The sequence below is a fragment of the Urocitellus parryii genome, chromosome 8 (genome assembly GCF_045843805.1).
Source record: "Urocitellus parryii isolate mUroPar1 chromosome 8, mUroPar1.hap1, whole genome shotgun sequence".
NCBI classification, from domain to species: Eukaryota; Metazoa; Chordata; class Mammalia; order Rodentia; family Sciuridae; genus Urocitellus; species Urocitellus parryii.
Genome location: NC_135538.1, coordinates 92,048,548 through 92,064,676, shown reverse-complemented (window position 1 = coordinate 92,064,676; position 16,129 = coordinate 92,048,548). Strand labels below are relative to the sequence as shown.

The 16,129-nt window shown below is 34.3% G+C and overlaps 2 protein-coding genes across 3 annotated transcripts in view; one reads left to right on the top strand and one right to left on the bottom strand.

Moving 5' to 3' along the window:
- Positions 1 to 7,870, top strand: part of Phf3 (PHD finger protein 3) — an 85,499-nt gene extending 77,629 nt beyond the window's left edge. For both annotated transcript variants that reach the window (XM_077801677.1, XM_026396812.2), the window contains 3 exons: positions 1,752 to 1,841; positions 4,561 to 4,756; positions 4,974 to 7,870. In XM_077801677.1, coding sequence (XP_077657803.1) covers positions 1,752 to 1,841; positions 4,561 to 4,756; positions 4,974 to 7,096 — 2,409 coding nt within the window. In that variant the 3' untranslated portion in view covers positions 7,097 to 7,870. The remainder of the gene's footprint in view (positions 1 to 1,751; positions 1,842 to 4,560; positions 4,757 to 4,973) is intronic.
- A 6,256-nt stretch (positions 7,871 to 14,126) lies between these two features.
- Positions 14,127 to 16,129, bottom strand: part of Eys (EGF-like photoreceptor maintenance factor) — a 1,574,159-nt gene continuing 1,572,156 nt past the window's right edge. Inside the window, 1 exon segment of the mRNA XM_077801488.1 lies at positions 14,127 to 15,319. Coding sequence (XP_077657614.1) covers positions 14,127 to 15,319 — 1,193 coding nt within the window.

The window sequence follows — 16,129 nt, the reverse complement described above, 5'->3', positions numbered from 1 at the left end:
AACTATTACATAGTGTTTATAGAAAATAAACAACAGTAGCATCATAAAATCATTATTAATGACAAAGTATGACATTTTAAAACTATTTTGAAGGTAATATATTTGGGTACAAAAGGAAAACGAATCAGTACACATGTACTATATTTAAGTTGAGATTATATTTTACTGTTACGTTCGTATCTGACATTATTCTTTTCATTCTTTCTCAATCTGGTGAGCATAAACAGATTCTTACAGTATTTCAAAAAGCCTAAATCACATGTCTTTTCTTTCTAAGGCTAACATAAACTAATTATCATTAAATTAAACTAATTTCAGCTAGGCTGAAATTAGTTTAATTTAATGTAATATTGTCTAGCTAATGTTGATCAGTTTGTTTGACAGTTTTGTGTTTAGGTTGTAAAGAAACATTTACATAAAATTTGCATGATACAAGATATTTTAGAAATATGAAATTATTTAAGGAGAAAAATTAAATGGGCCAGTGATATTGTTTTTTTGTGGGGGGAAATCTGTTGAGAAATTTACTCTTTGATTAGGTCATGGTGAAGATAAATCTTTTGAATGGAGAATTAGGTCCTAAATCAAAACTCCTTTGATTTTATACAAAATTATGTTCCTCACTAAGTGGTTGCTGTCCAGACCTCTATTGCTTCTTTCCAATTATTTTTAGTTTGATTGGAACTAAACTAAAATCCTCCCCAAAATATTTAAAACAATATAAACTTAAGTGAATTTAATATCAATTAATTATACATTTGTGATTTTCATTAAACTTCATGGAAGAGATAGGAATAGAATGAAGAAAGTTATAAATATTTCATTATTATTATTAATATTTTATTGATTTTATGTATAATTGTTTATTTGTAGAATATTATGCTTTCTTTAAAAATGCTCTGCTTTATTACAATATTATTCTTTGAAAAAATATATTTTATAATTAAATTTGATAACCTGAAATTCAACTGGTAATGATTAAGGAATATCTTGGCCTACTACCACCAGAAAGAAAAAGGGGGGGGGGCAATTGGGAACCATCTCTCATCTCTCTGAATATTTTGAAATGTCTTGTACTCTTCCTGGGTTGTAATGTGGTGTGTTTGCCTTTTTGGCGGGCAGGGAACATTGGGGATTGAACCCAGGGACACTTTACAGTGGATCTACATCTTCAGCCCTTCTTAATTTTTGCCAGCATCTATTTATTTATTTAGTTTTGAATTTTCGTTTTTAACTTTATTTATTTATTTTTATGTGGTGCTGAGGATCAAATCCAGTGCCTCACATTTGCTAGGCAAGCACTCTACCACTGAGCCACAATCCCTGTCCTAATTTTTTCATTTTTACGACCAGGATCTGTCTCTGAGTTACTTAAGATCTCACTAAGTTACCAAGGTTGACCTCAAACTTGTGATCTTCCTGCCTCAGCCTCCTGAGTTGCTAGGATTATAAATGTGTACTACCTCACCTGGCACTAAGACTCCTAATAGTTGTTATTTTAGGTGTCATTTCTTTGGAGTTGACATTTGAAATAAAACCTAATTGTTTTCTATATTGTGTTTTCTGATACATTTGTATTTACTTTGTGGGGAAGTTGAACTTTGTGTAGTATGTGTGTGCATCACTGAGCTATTTTAGTCCCAGCCCTATTTACTTATTATTGTTAGCATTTCAGATTGGTCTTAAAGCTAAGTTTGTGTGAATTATGAATAGTATAATGAAAGTTGCTCATTTACATTTTTTTACTATAGGATCTCCCAGATAGTATTCAAGTAGGTGGCAGGATATCACCTCAGACAGTTTGGGATTATGTGGAAAAAATAAAAGCATCAGGAACCAAGGTGAGAATACTTTTTTCACAATATCAGTGTGGGAAAATATTTGCAAAATAAACTACTCAGAGTTCTTATGCAAGTATGTATGGTCTCCTGGGAAAGAAAGCCAGTACAAATTCCAAATGTTCATAATATACCTCATCAAAACTAACTAAGGCTGTTTGATAAGGCGCAAAACAGCCCAGCATTCCCTTTTATTTTCTGCTTTTTGGTATGCTTTCTCTGTGGCTTCTGTCAGCGTTTCCAAAGAAATGTTTTACAGTAAGTATTGAAATTCATCTGGAAGCAAGGCAATTATAGATGTTTGTTTTAGTTAGGGGATAGCTAAGCTTTTGCAATAAAGAAACTCTAAAATATGTTGGTTTAAACAAGACAGACAGGTGTCGCCCCCCCCCCCCCCGCTTCTGTTAGGCCAGTCATTCAAAGTGGTTAGACTTTATACGACCATTTAGAAACCAGTTTTCTTACTTCTTGTCCTTTTTTTTTATTTCCAAAAGTGTTTCCTTCATTAGTTGGACATAGTAAAAGCTGACTTATCAGTATCAAATGAGAACTGTTTATTGAGTTGTGTAAAAGAAAGACCCAGAAATTGTGTTTGTCACTTTATTTCCCTTGATTTCCACTGGTTAGAACTTAGTCACATACATAGTTGCAGGGGAAGCTGGGAAACGAATTTCTTTTGGATAGTCATGTGCCCAGCTGAAAGTTAAGGCCTTGTTAGTGATAGGGAAAAAGAAGGAGAATACATACTAGCAGATAATTAGTAGCGTTTATTGTGATAATACTTTTCTTTTTCCTTTATATATTTTATATCTTTTTTTTTGTTGTTAACTCAGAATAAGTACTACACAGGAATAACTTAATCTTAGAAGTTGTTTTTCCCTGTAAGTGATCTCATAATATCTAGCATATTAGAGGCATTTGATGAATAAATCAAAGTAAGTGAACATTAATTTTTTGCCTTTTCTGGAAATTTTCAGTTTTTATTTGAAGTGATCCAAAATGCATAGTCTTAAACTGAAGAGAGTAATTTTTTCCAATACAGATATTAGACGTTAACTTGATACAGTGTTAGAATGTAATTAAGCTTGGAGACAGTATAAAAAATATTACTGAATTTATTTGCTGTCACTTTCTCATGATAATAAAAACAGGGAGTATCACTCTTGAACATTTTGAGAATTACTCTTGAATCTACCCATGTATTACTGCCCTATACTTCATTACTGCCCTTCATTGTTGCTTCATTGTTGAGGCAACAACATTATGATGGTTGTTATTAATACAGCTTAAGTATTCTTAATCTGAAATGCTTGAGACCAGAAGTGTCTGAGATTTTAGATTTTTTGGATTTGAGAATATTTATGTGTACATAATAGACTTGGGAATGGGACCCAACTCTAAATATAAAATGTATTTATGTTCTTATACCACCTTATACACCTAGCCTGAAAGTAATTACATATAGTATGTTTAGGGTACCTTTGGTTTGTATCCTGTCATGTGAGATCAGGTTTACATGTTGGCACTCAAAAATTTCAGGTTTTGGGGTATTTCAGATTTTGCATTATCAGATTAGGGATGTACAACCATATATGTATGGTGATTTCTAATCTAAAGTCAGGCAGTTTAGATGATAGACAGTGTATAAAAAGTAGAACCAGAGTTCATCTCATTCACTTGTTTCCCCTAGGCAAACAGCAAAGTATACGACTTACCCAAATGACTTTACAAAATTTAAGGTCTGTGTGCATTTGAAGTCTTTTCACATAGTCCCTTTGTGTTCCTTAATTCAGTTCCTGTAAACTGGAGTATCAGTAAGTTTGTGTATTTGGGATATATGTTAGTCCTCTTTTATGTAACAGCTTATTTTTTTTTTGAGTTTTTAACCTGCAGCCAACTATGGTTCAAAAATATTAAATGGAAAATTCCAGAAATAATTTATAAATTTTAAATTGTACATCCTTCTGAGTAGCATTATGAAATCTTGCCCCATCCTACTCTTTCTAACCTAAGATATTAGACATTCCTTTGTCCAGTGTATCCAGGATCCATGCCGTGTACATTATCCACTGGCTAGTTCTTGTGGTCACAAAACAGAAGAGTATTGATACTGATATATTGTAATAAGATCGTTCCATTTTATTATTATTGTTAATCTCTTACTGTAAGTAATTTATCAACTTTACCATACATATGTACCTACAGGAAAATATTACAGCAAAATATTACAGCATTTGTAGGATTGAATAATATCTGCAGTTCCAGGAATCCACTGGGAATAGTGGAATATAAACCAACAGATAAGGGGAAACTACTGTGTAAATACATGGTGGGGTGGTGGTGGTGTATACTATTAATTCACAGTGTACCAAAAATATAGGCAGCTCTCTGGAGGTTATAGCATTGGAAGTCAGGGTGTTGTATAGATATCAAAGACTTGAATTTCAGTGTCATCTGTGCTAACAAATGTGTCACATTGAACAAATTGATTAATCACCTTGGCACTCAATTTCTAGTGGGGTGCCAGCAGATAAAGCATGCTTGTCAGTGGATCAGCAGAGATCTTAAGAGTTGCTTCCTTTTAGTCTTCTCATTTGTATTTAAGTTGGCAAGATAATCATCATTATAAAATTCACTGTATTACTACTAATTGAGAAATAGTATTTAAAACCAAGCTAGTTTTAGGTTATTTAAAACAACTATTTGTTACTTTCTTGAATAGGAAATTTGTGTGGTTCGCTTTACACCAGTAACTGAAGAAGATCAAATTTCTTATACTTTGCTGTTTGCGTACTTCAGTAGCAGAAAGCGCTATGGAGTAGCCGCTAACAACATGAAGCAGGTTAAAGATATGTACCTTATTCCTTTGGGTGCTGCAGATAAAATTCCACATCCTCTTGTGCCTTTCGATGGACCTGGTGAGTACATGTATTAATAACAGAGTAAGATTAGTGTAAAGTGAGAATTAGGACCAGAGTGAAAGAATGACTGTTTGCCTTCTTGGGATCTAGCCCTCTAGAGATGACTTGACAGGGCTAAGCATCCTTTAAATATTTTGTAATAAATTTTATGATGCAGAATTTACCCTTTTATAATGATTAAAAATAACTGTTGGTGTTTTTTTATTTTATATAGGGCTTGAACTGCATAGACCTAATCTATTGTTGGGCTTAATTATTCGTCAGAAGCTGAAGAGGCTGCATAGTGTTAGTGCCGGAACGAGTCATATAGCTGAAGCTCCTGAAAATGTACCTATAGCCTTGCCACCTGACAAAAAAAGTAAAATAGAAACTTCTACAGAAGAAGCACCAGAAGAGGAAAATGACTTTTTTAATTCCTTTACAACTGTATTACACAAGCAAAGAAATAAGCCTCAGCAGATTCTTCAGGAAGACCTTCCAACAGCAATTGAACCTTTAATGGAAGTCAGCAAACAAGAGCCACCCAAACCATTAAGATTCCTTCCTGGGGTGTTAATTGGCTGGGAAAATCAACCTTCTACTCTTGAATTAGCAAATAAACCTCTTCCTGTGGATGATATTCTTCAGAGCCTTTTGGGCACCACTGGTCAAGTTTATGAGCAGGCTCAGTCAGTGATAGAACAAAACACTCTTAAAGAAATTCCCTTTATAAATGAGCAAACCAACCCAAAATCAGAGAAAGCAGATAAAATGGAAGTAACTGATGGAGAAGTCAAGGAAGTAAAAGTTAAAGTAGATAATCTTTCAGAATCTACAAGTAATTCACTAGTCGGGGGAGAAGAAGCATCATTAGTGGGATCCTCTTCTGTTTCTCCAGGGCCTTTGACAAGTCTTAGTCTCAGAGGTAAACCGCCAGATGTTTCTACAGAAGCATTCTTAACAAATTTATCAATTCAGTCAAAACAAGAGGAAACTGTGGAGAATAAAGAAAGAACATTAAAAAGACAGTTGCTCCAAGATCAGGAGAATAATTTGCAAGATAATCAGACTTCTAATAGTTCTCCGTGCAGGTCTAATGTAGGGAAAGGAAATGTAGAAGGTAATGTGAGTTGCAGTGAAACACTTGTCGCTAATACAACAAGATCCCCCCAGTTTATCAATCTGAAAAGGGATCCTAGGCAAGCAGCAGGACGGAGTCAGCAGATAACTGCTTCAGAAAGCAAAGATGGAGATAGTTGCCGGAATGGAGAAAAAAACACCTCACCTGGTGTGTCGCACAACAAGGAACACTTAGCAGAACAAATCAATGTGGAGGAAAAATTGTCTTCTGTAGAGAAAATCTCATGTGTTCAGCAGAATGATAATTCAAAGGTTGCACAGGACTCATCATCAGTAGAAAACGTACCTTCTTCCCAAGCAGAACAAGCAAAACCCATACAGGAGGATATTTTAACACAAAATATTGAAACTGTACACCCATTTAGAAGAGGATCTGCTGCAACGACGTCTCATTTTGAAGTTGGAAATACATGCCAATCTGAATTTCCTTCTAAAAGCATCAACTTTACCTCTAGAAGCACCAGCCCCAGAACAAGTGCAAACTTTTCACCCATGAGGCCACAGCAGCCAAACCTTCAGCATCTGAAGTCTAGCCCTCCTGGATTTCCATTTCCAGGGCCTCCTAATTTTCCTCCACAAAACATGTTTGGATTCCCGCCACATTTACCACCTCCATTACTTCCTCCTCCAGGCTTTGGCTTCACTCAAAATCCCATGGTTCCCTGGCCACCAGTTGTTCATCTCCCAGGACAGCCACAACGTATGATGGGTCCCCTTTCACAAGCAACAAGATATATAGGCCCGCAAAATTTTTACCAGGTTAAAGACATTCGGAGACCAGAAAGGCGTCATAGTGACCCTTGGGGCAGGCAAGACCAGCAACTGGATAGGCCATTTAATAGGGGTAAAGGGGACCGCCAGAGATTTTATAGTGATTCACATCACTTGAAAAGAGAGAGACATGAAAAGGAATGGGAACAAGAATCTGAAAGGTACAGACGCAGAGACAGAAGCCAGGACAAGGACAGAGACAGGAAAAGCAGGGAGGAAGGGCACAAAGATAAAGAGAGGGCACGGTTATCACATGGTGATCGAGGAGCAGATGGAAAAGCAAGCAGAGATAATAGGAATGTAGATAAGAAACCAGACAAACCTAAAAGTGAAGACCATGAAAAGGACAAAGAAAGAGAGAAAAGTAAACATAGAGAAGGGGAAAAGGACAGGGATAGGTACCACAAAGATAGGGACCACAACGACAGAGCTAAAAGCAAAAGGTAAAATTTGCAGGCTGCTTCAAGATTACATTTAAATAACTGTTAAATGTTGTATCTTTATAAGATTGCCTGCTAGGATTGTGCCATCTTTAAAATTTTTACTATTGGTGGTTTGCAGAATAATAAATTCTGTGTGTTGGTACAGAGTGCTCTGTGCCAGTACTCATCATCCCTTTCTTCATACAAACTGACCCTAGTTATAGGAATTTAATATTTTTAAAGTTTTACATTGCTGTATATTCAAAGATTTGTTTTATTAATATGCAATAAAGGCTTAGAAATTTTAGTTTTTATTCCTTAATTGGTAAATATGGTTAACTATGGAATATATTTACTGCCTCTAGTGAATGTCCTTTATATAATGACTAATTTGAGAGTAATGTGTGCTCTGTAACTTTGTTTTAAATTGCACTGTTTTTAAAGAAACTGTAGAGGAGCAACAAAAAGCCAAGCAAGTTCATAATCAGATTGTACTAATCATTTAATGGAGCAGTTTTTGACTGAGAATCAGAAGTCCAAGGAGTACTTTCATTGCTTTAATCTCATTGAAGGCATTTATTATTACATACTACAGCTTTGTTGTAGGCTATTATTTTCCTTTTTGGCTCTTCAGAAACTTGAATACTTAAGCTTGTACATGATCTTGTGTTTTGCTATCCTTTTTACTGTAAAATGTAAATATTTTAAGGGATATTTTGATTCTAAATATGATAAAAGAATTTCTCACCTATTTTGTGTGTGTGATTTAAAATTCAGCAGTAAAAGAATTTCTTTAAAGCTTTAAATCTTTAGACATTATTCTTCTCTTAATCAGCCAATAATGTCTAGACATAGCTACCTGTGTCCGGCATTAGATGGGGGGGAACAATTATTTTTACGTCTTAGATTATAAGCTGAGGTAAATTGTGTAGTTTTGAAGAGATTATATGTAGACCTGCCAAAGAAAAATTGCGGTTATAACCCACTTACTTGATATGTTACTGAAAACTTATATACCATCAAATTTTGTTACATTGACTTACTAGTCATTGTATGACTACACATTTTTTTTAAAGAGAATTTTTTTAATATTTATTTTGTAGTTTTCAGTGGACACAACATCATTATTTTATTTTTATGTGGTGCTGAGGATCCAACCCAGCACCCTGTGCATGCCAGGTGAGCGTGCTACCGCTTGAGCCACATGCCTAGCCCACTACAAAATTTTAAGTGAGATGTGTTTTGGATCTTTTTGTAACATGCATAATTATCCCTGATTTGTTTGTAGGGCACCTGTATGATTTAATATGCCAGTTGTACTTGAAATATAAAGCACATGGAAGCTAATGCTCATCCAAATCTAATTGCACCCTAAAATATATACTCTATTGACATCTATAATTTCAAGCAATAGCTATAATTCTGTAATTTAATGCTGACACTTCAGACCCCCCCCCCCAAAAAAAAAGCATTGGGTTGCAGGCAGGGAAACCATATTTTTAGTAATCTACTTACACCTCTGAAGAAAAATATAAATAACTTCAAAGACTCTAAGATTCTAAAGAGTACAATTAAAATTTGGTTTTAAAATTAAATTAGCCTTGCAGTTTTTATTGAAGAGGAAATTCAGAACCAAGAACCAAACATTTAATCTTAAATTGCAACACTCTTTAAAAAAAATACTTTATCTTCTCAATTTATTATCATGAAAGTTCTAAAATACGGGACTTTTCTTTATATAATGTCTGTTTAACTTTGGTCACCATTTCTTTTGGAAATTAACTTGTTTGGGGTGGGGAGATAGTCCACAAACAAAGCCAAAAGTCAGTCATCTTTTGCATCTTTATGAAGAAATTGCTGTTAAGGGTTTACAAATGTGTATGTTGTCAGTAAATTGACTTAACCCATCTACATGGTTCAGGGGTTAATCTGATACCAGATTGGTAAGGTACAGTTAAAATCAGTAAGTTATTGAATGGGAAGATCAAGCCTTTAAGTCAGTGTTTGGACACCATTTAGCTAAGTTTTTTGAACATAATTTGATGCTTACTCTGAAATTCTTTGCTCATATCTCATTGATTAAAAAAAAATTTTTTTTTTTTTTTTTTTGGTACCCATGATTGAACCCAGGGTGCTTAACCAATGAACCACATCCCAGCCCTTTTTATTTTTTGAAACAAGGTTTTGGTAAGTTGCATAAAGCCTTGCTTAGTTGCTGAGGCTTGCTTTGCACTTAAGATCCTCCTGCCTCACGCTCCAAAGTCGCTGGGATTACAGGTGTGCACCACCATACCTGCCTTATATCTCATTGAATCTTGATACAAGTTTTTTTTTTTGTTTGTTTTTGCTTTTGTTTTGAATAGGCAAAGCCTAAATAGCCTCCAGCTAGTGTTGGCCATGCCATCTCTTAGAATTACAGGACTACGAAATGTTAGAACCAGCTTTTTTTTGTTGTTGTTGTTGTTTTCCAATGGTGCTGGTGATTGAACCCAGGGTCTCAGGCCTAGAGTACACGCTAGGTAGGCAAGCACTCCTAACCACTGAGCTACTGCTCTGTTCCAGAACTAGGCCTTTTAACAAACCCTGGTTGACTGGAATATCATGAAGTTTTAGCATGAAGTTTAAGCATGAAGTTTTCCTTGTGAAGAAAGAATGGGAAAACGAAACTCTGTGTTGAGTAGTAGATCCAACACCATTCTTAGTCTCTTGAGTCTCACCTACAACTAGCCTTAAACTAGTGAAGTCTATAAATTTAATCTTTCCTGTTTTAAGAAAAACTTGCTCTTTACAAAATGTTTGACATTTTTTAAAGATATAGAATGATCTTACCACGGCTTGTATTATATATCTTTGGTAAGTAAAATGTACGAGGATATCTCATTGCATATAAAGTTCACCCCTTGTAAACTTGTAGTGATACAAAAACTTGTGAGCCTCTGTTTGGCAAGCCTTGTGTTGAATACTTACATGAGTCTAGTTTGTCCCTGATAGGTAAAGACTTATTTTAGAGCTGAGGAAAGTAGAATTTAGAAAAGTTGCCCAAGGTTAGACTGCTGTTTTCAGAGTTGGAATCCTAGCTAAGGTCTGCTTTTTCTCCAGAGTCCATGTGCTTAGCAGTTGTGCTTTGAGAATTGAAAATGAAAGAGTGAGGAGCAAAAAGCCTGAATATTTTATACAGCTTTCATACCCCTCTTCTTCTACCAACCTTTCTGAAATCCTTCACTGATCAGCCCAACTCCAAGTGAATAAAAAAACAACCAAAAAACCTTTGGGTTTTTTTGGGGGGGTGGGGAGGGTGGGTGTGTATGTAGAATTGCAAGGTATTTATAAATCACAAATCTTAATTCTCTAGTCCTCTAAGTTTTCTATTGCTGCTATGACAAATTACCATAAAGCCACACAAATTTATTATCTCATGGTTCTATAGATGAGTCTGATCTGAGTCAAGTCAGGAAGTCAGCAGGGTGCATTTCTTTTCTTTTGTGGACCATTGTCTATCCAGACTTGCTAATTATAGCTTAGTTGTTGATGAACTAATGTTAGATTTTTGGAGTTATGGAATATCTAAGGCCATAATAAATAATAGCAACAATAGAAAAGAAAATGGAGTGGTGTTAAGCTGCTTGAGTATTGCAAATGTTTTTATACTCGTGTAACATGTAAATAACTATCCTGTTTTATAAGACTGCTTTTAATAAGTAAGTATACATTTGTCTCCTAAGTTTTTAATAGTAGCTGTGTAAAGTATATCAGGTAAGTTGAATTCATTATGAGAGCTTGATAATGAACTCAGTAAAAACAATTTTACTTAATTTTAACATTTGAATGTGCCACTTGTACTATTCCCATCTCAAATTCCTCTAAAACATTGGTCAGGTTACCAGTTACTAGGTATTTACAAAGTACAATAAACAATATTTAAAAATAAAAAATAATAAGCCATATTTAGTTTGTGTCTCCCAAAACAAATCACAAGTAAAATTGGTGCTGCTTTTTAAAATTTTTTATTGTTGCATTATAGTTATACATAATATTGGGGTTCATTTTGGTTCTGTTTTTTAAAAAGTTCCAAGCACTCTGATTCTTTAATTGCTATTTCATAAAGTATTTTAGTAATTCATGTATAGAGCAAGAAGGTATTATGGTGAGTTGAGGACAAGTATAACAAGTCAACAGCTAGAAAAAAGTTGTCTTAAACACTCAAATCCACTCTTAAGTTGCCATTGAGAGAAATGCTAGCATATGTACTTAAAAGGCAATAAATTCAATATAACTAGGCAATAAATTCAATATAACTCCAAATATCTCTAAAATACCTTTACCTCCATGAAATAATTCTCTGTGTATACATATATATGTGTATCATTCCAAGTTGTCTTTTAAGAATAATTTTAAAAGAAAATTTTTTCCAACTAGGGGTATTTTTCTTTTCCAGGAATTTGTTGTTTGACTTTGCTTTTATAAGTTTGTATTCAGCATTTTGTTTCAGAAACATCAGAATGTTTAAAGTGAAATTATCTTAAAGATCTTTTTGTATCAGTCACTTTTATTTTCTGCTGAAAAAGCACCTATCAGAGGAAATCATCAATACCATCACCAGTAAAACAGCAAAAACGGGAATGTTGATTATTGACCATATGAAGGGTTTAAGATGGAAAAAAAAGTTTTCACCAAGTCATTCTGACTTACCAGATAATCTCTAGGAAATATTTTCCAGTTCTTAAATATTTACTATGTATCTATTTGTTATGCATTTGCTTAGTTATTGGAATTCAATGAGCAACATGGAAAGGGTCCAACTTTATTGAGCTTGCTGTATAGTATAGAAGATAAGTGATAACATCTGAATGCAAAATTGAAGCTGCAAGAAGAAATTCCAGATTTTTTATTTGAAAAACTTATAGTTTATTGAGAATACTGAAGCTTTTGTTTATATGGGTTATATTGTTATTTAATTTATTAGAAATTAAACTGATAACTTCAATATTTTAAACTTAATAATCCCATTGTGTTAAATATTTGTATGAAAAATAACTTTCAGACTAACTCAGTTTAGTGAGAAGAGTGTCATTGTTTTCATTTTTGCATATTTGCCTTAAGACAACTGGATTATGTTATCTGCTTCTACATTCAGTGTTTTCAATATGGCATTTTGTTTGAGTATATGAAGAAAATATGGCTTCACATAGAGGACACTGGACTATACTTGGAAGGATTGCTTTAAAGAAAGAACACATGGCTTGATATGATGGGAGTGAGATTTGGACGAAAATTTCCAGGAAGCTATTTTAACTGTCCATAGAACAGCTTTCTTGCTTCACACGTAGGATGTGTATTTTGAAAGGTTTGACTATGAGCTTCCAAAAAGTTTTTTTCAGAACATTTATCCTCATGATCTCACAATCTCCAAAGTTCATTGCAATGGTGTGCACCAAAGCAAGTTTAGGTCAGAGATTTCCTTCAAATATTGGAGGAGTTATACCATGAGTGGCCTCTGTTTAAAAACAAAAAAAAACTTTGAATCATTGTGCAGACATTCTGCAATTCTGCATTACAATATATTCTACTTTTCACACATCTTAGTGTTAATAGGAACAATATGTGTAGAAACACTTTGTACCCTATTCAATGATACTGAAGTTCTTAATTTTGCTCCTTGGTCCTTCCAGGAATTCCTATAGATTAGAGTGACCCAAGTAACAAGACAAAACAAAAAGCAAATCTGTAAAAAATCTTTAAATGATAAATTACTTACTTAGTCCATTGAATAGGCTGAAGTATGCATAGATATTAACTACACACTCATCATTCTTTATCTGTGTAACTATCTGTAACATTTTCTCCACTTACTTGATTGATAATTCCAGTTTTCCTTTTAAACTTTACATGCTCTTTCCCCATCCTTGTACCTTCCCTATAACCTCTTCCACATGTTGATGCTCCAAGGCAGTCATTTGTTTTCTTCTTGCCACAATTGTCATCAGATATTAATTGCTGAAAATGCTAAGTAACAACAGTAATAACTACTTTCTGGTATGCACTGATGGCATGGGAGTGGAAAGTTGTGGAAATGCTGTTCCCAATTATATCAGAGTCTTGTGTTTGAGCAAAATATTTCTCAAGCTTTCGATGGTATGTATTATTAGGATAATAGGATAAAGTAATTTTCAGTGACATTCAGAACCTTTTATGGCCAGTTTTGAGGTTTTAGACTATAAAAACATGTAGTTTAAGTTTGATCAGTTAAATAGGCAAATGGTTAAAAACTCAAGTAGTTGTTCAAGATTTATAAACAATCCTCAGCACTACTCTAGAGGCAACCACTTTGCTTATATGTGACATGAATATGCCATTTTAAAAATTACAAATACTGTTATGTCTCAGTGTCTTAGCATAAAGACTTAAGCTCTTACCAACCCACTCTTACTTACCCTCCCCATTCCTTCCCCATTCCTATGTGTTTTAAATTCATATTCAAGTTAATTGTTGCAATTACATAAAGATTTATGACTGTGAGCCAAGTAGTAGAATGTGGTTATATTTTGTATAATTTTCATTAACTTTTTCTTAATTCATTTCTAAATTTTATTTAAGAAAAATTCTGAATGAACTAATGAAGTTTAAACTTAAAGAATCAACACATTTGTAGATACTTAGATGTAGGAAAAGTAACAATGTGTAATTTACAAATTTACCAAGAAGATGTATTAGGACTTACTTAGACTGCTTATTTTTTTTATTTGTTTTAATTATACATGACAGCAGAATGCATTTGACACATTGTACACAAATGGAACACAAATTCTCATTTCTCTGGTTGTACATACTGCAGAGTCACATTAGTAGTGTAATCTTACATATATATAAGGTGATAATGTCTAATTCTACTGTCCTTCCCATGCCCACAAACCCACCCCTCCTCCCCTCACTCCCATCTGTAGACTGCTTATTAGTGGTAACATTTTCATTTACTCATTAACAATGTGACAGAAAGGACGATCAAAATAACTGCATTTACACATATTCTGTATATTAAAATGCCCAATATTATATACCTAATTTTGTTCATCTCCATTATAAACATTGTATCCCTCAGATTTAATTAAGACAATTTTTTGTGGATCCTGAAAAAATACAACATCTTTAATTTTGCCAATGAAGTCTCTCTTAAAAATCTCCTGAGTAACAACATTTACCTTTCGACCATATTCAAAGCCTCCGAAATAGGAGATACCATCGTAGTTTAGGGCAACAAACTTTTTGTGTGGATCAATGTCCTCAGAAATGATTAGACTGTTATCTAGGTAAGCTTTAATAAGAGTTTGATTTTGAATTATAAGTATATGGTGCCATTTGTTGCAACAGAATGTGGCTTTGCTATAGCTCATGGATACAGAGACTCTTTCTCCTAGGTTAACTGCTATTTTCAAGGCTTTATTATAAAGACCAATAGCTAGAAAGTCATTTTCTTCGTTTTGAGCTTTTCCCATCCATATAATTAAGCCTTCTGTTTCAGTAGTACTGAAATTTAAGGATACAGTTGTGAACTGAAGGTCTCTTGTTCTGTAATTTGGGTCAATGAATTTAATGTAAGAATTACCTATGAACTTTGCAGTTGAAAATGAAATTTTGTTTTCACAGTACCTTCCCACCCAACCTGAAGTACACAGACAACTGTAAGAAAATGATTGGCTAGGTATACATAGAGATTGGTGGCGACAAAGATTATTCAAACAGTACACAGACTGGTTACATGTATTTCCAGCCCAATGTGGTGAACATCTGCAAGAAAAGGTTGTACCGTTAACTATGCATTCACCCCCATTTCTGCAAATGTTATACCCACAAGCTGTCCCATCACAGTCACCCACATTAGAGCCATCTTTTGCCCCTAATTCAGTTAGCTGCAATTCTTGATTATTTATAATAACTTCTCGAATGCAACCTTGAAAACCCACAGGTTCACTTGCTATGGCCATGGGATTTACAAGATGTAAATATGATACTCCTCCAACATAGAAGTCTGTATTCGTATCCAGATAACTCATTTTAGCAGAGGCTTTTTCTTTTACATTTATTCCATCCAGGTCCAAGTAGCCTTCAGCACCAATGCGTCCTGCTTTAATCACATGCCAAGTACTTCCATTAATAGTTACTTTTTGGAGACTTTCCAGAATGAGAGTTCTGTCACCAAGGTTATAGCGAAGCTGAACAAAACCGTTTATTAGGGAGATACATAAAAAGTCACCTGTAAAGAAAAAGATTTAATAATTTCACTATTTTTGTGGCCAATTAGACCAAGGTTTGGTTGGGGGCGGGTGGAGGAGTGAGCATAGAGAATTTTAATTACTGAGTAGATGAATTGCACTTAATTGAAATTTTTTTTCTTAAATAATTTAGTTGAAGCAAAAGTGCAAAAAATAAGTAACTTGAATGTTTTATTCCAAATCATTGGTCCTGTTTTTGATCAGATATTGGGGAGGTAGGCAAGGGAATGGGAATGAGAGAAATTCATAGTGGTACTATCAAAACTAATAGTATATGCTCTACGAACAGTTTCTCTTCCAGTTCTGCCTACAAGTTCATGGATCCCAACTTGGAGATTTTCACTTGTGTGTTTTATTTATTTTTTAATATTTGTTTTTTATTTGTATATAATACATTTATTTTGTTTATTTTTATGTGGTGCTGAGGATCGAACTCAGGGCCTCACACATGCTGTGTGAGCGCTCTACCGCTGATCCACAAGCCCAGCCCCCTCCACTTGTGTGTTTTAAAGGTATCTCAAGCTCCCAAGTTTATACTGATTTGTGAATTTCCTTCCATAAACCTGGCCTCTTCCAGTCTTCCCGAGTTCAGTGAGTCACTCCTCCCTCCTTCATTTAATTCTTGAAGCTAAGCCTCAAAAACCTCCACTTTTTTCTTTTCCAATTGATTGTCTTATCTATACTAAAGCTAAAGTGATATTTTCAAATGATTGTTAAGCCATCTTTTAATGCTGCTATTGGGAGAGATGCCAAAACTCTTCAACTCAATCTGCAGTTTCCTATTCTCTACT